We start from the raw sequence: 6782 nt of genomic DNA, 5'->3' as shown, positions 1-6782 counted from the left end.
TAAACCTTATTTTCAATAAGCAATCCTGAAAAATATTTGGGGGTGCTTAACTTTTTTCCAGGTGTATGTTATTGGATATGGTAACATGAGTGCATGTGTGCCACATCATTGTAACTTCTGTATTGTTAGCCAGGCATGGCTGAAAGGTCAATATAATCAAAACAATAAATATATATAAATGTTATGAGATGTAAGCTACTTATCTAAACATTTATGTTTTCATGTTATAAATTGTTGTCATTCTAGAATGAAAGAGACATAATTTATATTTATTTACTAATTTTTTACGGTTGTTATGAGATGAATCAAATCTATCAAACACAAACAAAGATTCGTTACTGAAAATAACAGATAAAATATAAAGTTTTTTGTTAAGAAACATTTGATAACTATCTGGACATTATAAAGATTTCACATGAAAATTGAAAATTTTCTGATGTATAAAAGTATTTTTAATCTTAAAATGAAAATTACTTTGCATGTTGGATAGGCAACATGCAATAAGAAAAAAAGGCATGAGGAAAACATTGCTTTACAAACCTTAAGACTTAATGAAAAATTTGATATTTTGCATATGAAAGCATTGTAATATTTACTGATAATCTGTCAAATTTCATTAACATACTCTTATTATTTAAAGTTATAGCATGAAAACTATAACAAGCACAAAATGGTTACAAGGTCGATCGCAGGGACTGAGCCCATGCTGAAACAGTTAAGGGAGTTTAATTTAAAACTTGATAACTATTTGAATGACAAGGGCTGGCATTGAGTTTTTTATGTTCAGTTTAATTTAGTGATAGGATGGTCTAGATGGACCAAAAGGTCTTTTGTTGTTCTTTGTACATGTTCATTAACTGGAATATATTTCTGTTTGAAGTTAGTTGAGTTCAACTTTTCCAAGTTTTGGTATTGCAATGTTTATTAACGAGTAGTAGCACTAGAAGTTAATACAGTAATAGTTAGTATTTACTATTTATTGAGGGTATGTACTGTAACAACATGTGTCCCAGGGACCGAGACCGTGCTGAAAGAATTAAAAGAAACGTAAATGTTTATTGTTATATAGTTAATGTTCACTTTTTACAATTCATATACAATATATCAAACTTTTACCTCTCCTTTTTACTTTTGTAACTTCTACAGTTTATTTAAGGCCAGAGAAACATATTTGGTTGTTAATAATTCAACTTTGTAAGCTTTACTTATGTATGGAAACATGTTTTGCTGTCTTCTAAAAACAGACCAATGTTATGTTGAAACATTTAGTATGTTCCTCCAAAATAAACCACTTCATTTTGCTTATAAATTGTTGTTTGACAATTTACCATTATATAAGCTGTATTTAAGTAGTTTGAATTAGAGTTTCTTTGTCTTCAAGGTTTGTATTTTTCTACATAAGGCTGTTATTTTAAGGCTTAAGATAATTAGTAATTTGATAGATACTGTTTATGTTAGTTGTTTGATTCATTGAGTTGTGATTTTTTATGGCACTTTCATATGATACTGAGATTAAGAGAGTAATTTTCAAGCAGCCTTAAAGAGCACTAAACCAAGAATATATGTTGCTAAGAATTGTGAAACTGACTTTTGATATGTAATTGTACAAAATATGTTCAGTGTACTACTAGGATATGGTACAAGTTTTCTATATATATGTGTGTTTGTCCACCAGATATCGTATAACCAAAGATATCAGTTTTCCATTCCGCATCATTCCACTGGTTCGAGAAGTTGGCAGAACTAAGATGGAGGTTAAAGTTGTCCTCAAGTCAAACTTTAAGCCTTCTCTTATTGGACAGAAAATTGAAGTATGTTATTTACATAAAGATTGTTGTATTAGTTTGTAATTACTATGCTTTTGCAAAAAAATGTGAAATATAACATATATAAGGATTGTATTGAATAGAGTTTACAACATTAGTGTATGGAGCTTTGAGCATGTAGTTTCAAATTAATGATTGGGTAGTATGATCATTTAATATACATATATGTGTATGCAAACACACACACATACACTGTTGCTGATGACAAGAGTGAATGACTTTTATAAATAGTAGAGTAGTTCAAATTTTCCTGTATGAGAATTTATAAGGCTTCTTGAATTTTGTTTGAACCATTATTTCAGGTTGCATATTATCTAGTCATAGGTATAACTAAACATTCCTTTGAATTAAAATATTACTGTTATGGATTAAGAAGATCAGTCTCCAAATATTTAAAACAATTTTTAGTTGAAGTTGAGAATAATTCTAATCCATGATTTTGCAAACCTTTATAATTTAGATATAGTTCATATTAAAGAAAACCTAACATCATGACTGCACAATTAGTAACAATATTTACATTGTGTTTGTTCTAATATTAGCAGGTTGTGCTCTAATTTTAATGAATTCTTACTTAGCCTGATAATATTGGATAATTAATCTTAGTGGAAAAATTATCTTGATTTTCCTGATAACGGACAAGTCCAAAAAATGAGTTTAATGTACAGTAATATTTTGAATAGAAATTTTGTATTTGGATAAAATATTGGATTACAACTAGATGAATGATCATATTTTGTAGTTGAGAAATACACTGTCTGAAGAAAAATTTGAACATATTTTCACACAAGTTTAGTACCAAATCTGTTGATTAATTGCATTTTGTTTCATTAAATTTTCATAGGTTCGTATACCTACCCCCCTAAATACCAGTGGAGTTCAGTTGATTTGTATGAAGGGTAAAGCAAAGTACAAAGCCAGTGAAAATGCAATAGTATGGAAGTTAGTAAATCAAATATTTATTTTGTTTGTTAAATTGTTAATATTTAATTGAAGTACTTTTAATTGCTTCTAAAATGCCTACATAAAAATGTGACATTTCTTGTAATATAAAAACATATCATACCAGATTGATCATGACTAAATGGTGTATACTGTTATGCTGAGTACACACTTATTGGTTGATCTGTAAATATTTTGTTTATATAACCATAGCCCAGGGTTTTCTTTGCTAATCTTGGTAAATAAACTACTAGGTTCAAGTGTGGAAGAAAATGTTGGTTTGTTAGATGTTTAAGATATATTTCTTATAATTTTAAGGGACCTGTCTATAAATATATAGAAGTATGTTTTTATCTCAGGATAGAAGATGAGGATTGAATGGCCTTTTAGAAAACATAATTGCTAAAATGATTCATGAGTTTAAAGTGAAATCTTGCTTGAGGAAACTTGTTTGTTACTTTTATACCACCACGAACACTTTACACTTTTACAATTTTTTTGCTTACAAGCACCTACAGGATGTGACAAATTTCAAACATTTTACTTACTTATTCAGACAAGAGCCACTGATACTTGCCTGAATTTTAACAAAATCTTTTAAAGGTTAAAAACACTGAACCATACATATTATTATGTGTATTAGAACCTGAAGATCCAAAGTAATCAAAGAGGCTGTTCTGAACTGGTTTGTTTGAGCAATAATGATTTGATAGAGGGTATTTTACATTTAATTTTGTACTTTTTCGAGGGGTGGTGGATAAAATAGGGATGATGACATGCTAAGAGAAAATGGGTCACACTAGTGGAAATTCAGGATTTTTTTAAATATTTCCTTGTAGAATTAAGAACTTAAAATGTGTATACTATTAAAATATAGATTATTAGCTAAGATTTTATGCTATTCTAATTTCTATAACATAAACAAAAAGTAGTTTGATAAAATGTTTAATGTAAGATGCTGAAACCTTGCGTCATTCGCAGTAAAGGATACCCAGGGCAAGAGGGTTAATTAAATTTTGAATGTAATTCTGTAAAAAACATTTTTTGTAACAAGCACACTTTGACCCTCCGGTGTCCATGAATTTAATGGCTTATTGTTGTTCTCTGATTAAATGAGGTTTTGGCAGCTTCACTTTATATAGAGTATTTGTAATCTTATATGCAATCTATACTTCCTGAGCAAATACTAGACTTGGTGAACTAGAAGCAAAATGTTTTATCAAGGCAATAATGTTTGTGAATGGACTTGTAACGTTCTTGACAACAAACTGTTCTGGTTACGTGGAAAGTTTTTGTCACCAAGATTTAGAACAGTACTGTTTTAAAAGATATATTTGTCTAACCTATATGAAAGCCAGGAGGAGTCATAAAAGCCCAAATGCATTTATCCAGATATATAGAACAGTTCGATACTGTCTGCCCATTACAATTTTATTGACAGGGGTGCAAGGGGGCTGTGAAACCTTATAAGCATAGTGAGTGTTGGTACAATAAGCCTAAAGTAAAGATGTAGTGTGGATCACTTAGCCCAGAGCCAAGTGCATAAAATTTATCATGAAAGTAAAAATATTGATTCAATTTTAAATTTAAATTGTTTCTGAATTAAACTATTTTCTGTAATATCACCAACATATTTAATAAAAAACAAACCTCTTTAATTAATGGAGACTATAAATTAAGAAATCAACAAATATTTTTCTGGTTTTGTTGTCTATATGTTTCATTTTATACTTCCAATACATAGACAAACAACAATATTAGGTTATACTTTTGTTGCTAAGTAACATGGCATAAAAGCCATTGTTGGAAAGTAGTGTTAACACAATGCACTGGCTTTTCTATACATTAGAAGTTGTTAATCTAACTGATTTTTACCAATTATTATTCTATTGAAATGCCACGAATTAATTTCATGAATGATCTTAATTTCCATTGGCTCACAAAGGAATTTACCAATGTTTGACTGCCTCGACTTTACTTTTCTGCCTCTTGTTACTCAAGCTTGATTTCACAAAAGTTGCTTATTTCAGTTAGCTATGAAATGTGAAGTAAGGGTATACTATGGGGGTTGGGGTGGTAGTACTTTCCCCATCATTTTTGAAGGGCTATATGCCAGTCATTATATAGTGTAGACATGTACTGAACAGTTTATTAACATTCAATGAACATAAAACCTTACTCATGTACTTTTCCTTAGCATTAACTAAACCTTCCCAATTGAAGATTTGCCAATTAACTGTTTGAAGTCATTCCACTTAATTGTCAGTGTAAATTATTTCTTTTTTAAGCTTGTGTCTATTTTCTACATTAAAGAATCTGTGGACCATTTTGTCTTATATTTTTGCAATAACTTTGGTATGACATTGTATACCTGTTACATTTTAAGTGATTACATCTTTTTTTTAAAATTGTCTATAGAATGTTTAGTCCTAAGATGGGACAAGCATGTTTTATTGTATTTCTCATTTTGGATGAACTGTTCAAACAATATTGTGCATGTTTTGAGAGAACAGCAGTTGCTCTAAACTTTGACTCTGGATCTTTATATTTTTCCACAGTCATAGGGTGTTGTTGTCACACTTTCAACAGTACCACAGCTCTAAAATGATTATTTTAATTTATCACAAAACTCTTAGTTTTATCTTTTGTATGGTGTTATTAGCTTATGAACATTCGACCACCAAATTCAGATGTCAGAACCTAATAGAGCATTAGCCATAATTCAACAAATAATAACTTTACAGCGTGACTCTGTACTTCAAAATGACATCTCTGGCAAGCTGTTCACAAAGCTTCAAATTTTTATAAAAGTCTTTGTATTCTAAATTTTCACATACTTTTTCCTGAACTTCAAAATCCAGTTCACTTAGTCCAAAGGTATGTTAGTTTTACGTGTGTTTGTTTTCAAAATGTGCAGACAGAATATTGTAGCTGTTGGCTACTTATCAACTAAATGTGTTTGTATGGCTGAGTAGTTATTGATCTTTCTGAGATATAAAAGGGGATCTGTGTACTGTTGGCAGAATATGCCTGTGGAATTAAAATATGTAAAAAGTTTTTAACTTTCTACACTAGTACACACTAGAAGTAGAGTGATACTTGTTTGTGATAGTTCTTTTCCATTCTTATTCATGAAGAATTTGTTACATCTTCGGTCTCCATGTTTAAACAACCAACTGTTCCAATTTGACTTTGTTCTTTGTGCCACGTCTTCATTCTAAAGGTTTTGTATTAAGCATGTGGAAATTAAGTTAATTTTGGTTTAAAGAAAAGTGAGCTTGTGGGAATGAAAATGTAACTTTGTGTTGATATTTTACAGATCTGACACTGATCAGTTGTTTTAGCTCTGCTATTTTTCATTAAAAAGCTTAGTTTTATTTAGTATTTTACTCAACAAACTGTGAATTCTTTCATTTTTTGCAAAAAGGATTAAAAGAATGGCAGGGATGAAAGAGACTCAACTTAGTGCTGAGATAGAACTCTTACAGACTGATACTAAGAAGAAATGGAACAGACCTCCTATTTCTATGAACTTTGAGGTATGATGGAATTCTTAATGCTTAGCCAAAGTTAAAGGCTATGAATAAAGGTCAAAAATGTTTCTTTTATGTGTTTTTCTTCATTAGTTTTAAAAACAATTCTAATTATTCAATATTACATTTTTTTAACTCTTTCCATTTAGGTTCAGTTGAGGTGACAAACCTTGTAACCACAAGGTAACCATCAATTTCATTACTATAAATTTTAGTTCCTTTGCCACAGGTTCCGTTCAATCAGCCAAGTTTGTGACTCCAAATTGACCTGTAAAATTTCTGTATTATAACTTCTAATATGTTTTGTACATATTCACAAAATTTGACGAGCTTCAGTGGCGTAGCAGGGGGGGCAGTCGCTCCCGGGCACAGGTGTGAAGGGGCGCAAAAGTTCATCTGGCCTATAATGCCTATTAATTGATAATTATGCCCTCCCCTAAGATATAGCGCAACTGCCCTATGTTAAGTAAATACGACACAG

The 6782-nt window shown here is 30.4% G+C and overlaps 1 protein-coding gene across 1 annotated transcript in view; it reads left to right on the top strand.

Annotated features, from left to right (window-relative positions):
* LOC106468217 (AP-2 complex subunit mu) overlaps positions 1–6346 on the top strand; it is a 57481-nt gene extending 51135 nt beyond the window's left edge. The window contains exons 7-9 of the mRNA XM_013928631.2: positions 1676–1811; positions 2671–2768; positions 6196–6346. Coding sequence (XP_013784085.2) covers positions 1676–1811; positions 2671–2768; positions 6196–6313 — 352 coding nt within the window. The 3' untranslated portion in view covers positions 6314–6346. The remainder of the gene's footprint in view (positions 1–1675; positions 1812–2670; positions 2769–6195) is intronic.
* The last annotated feature ends 436 nt before the right edge of the window (positions 6347–6782 follow it).

Source organism: Limulus polyphemus, unplaced genomic scaffold, assembly GCF_000517525.1.
Source record: "Limulus polyphemus unplaced genomic scaffold, Limulus_polyphemus-2.1.2 Scaffold2918, whole genome shotgun sequence".
Lineage (NCBI taxonomy): Eukaryota > Metazoa > Arthropoda > Merostomata > Xiphosura > Limulidae > Limulus > Limulus polyphemus.
The sequence above is the reverse complement of the archived record's forward strand: the minus strand, read 5'-3'. Positions and strand labels throughout refer to the sequence as shown.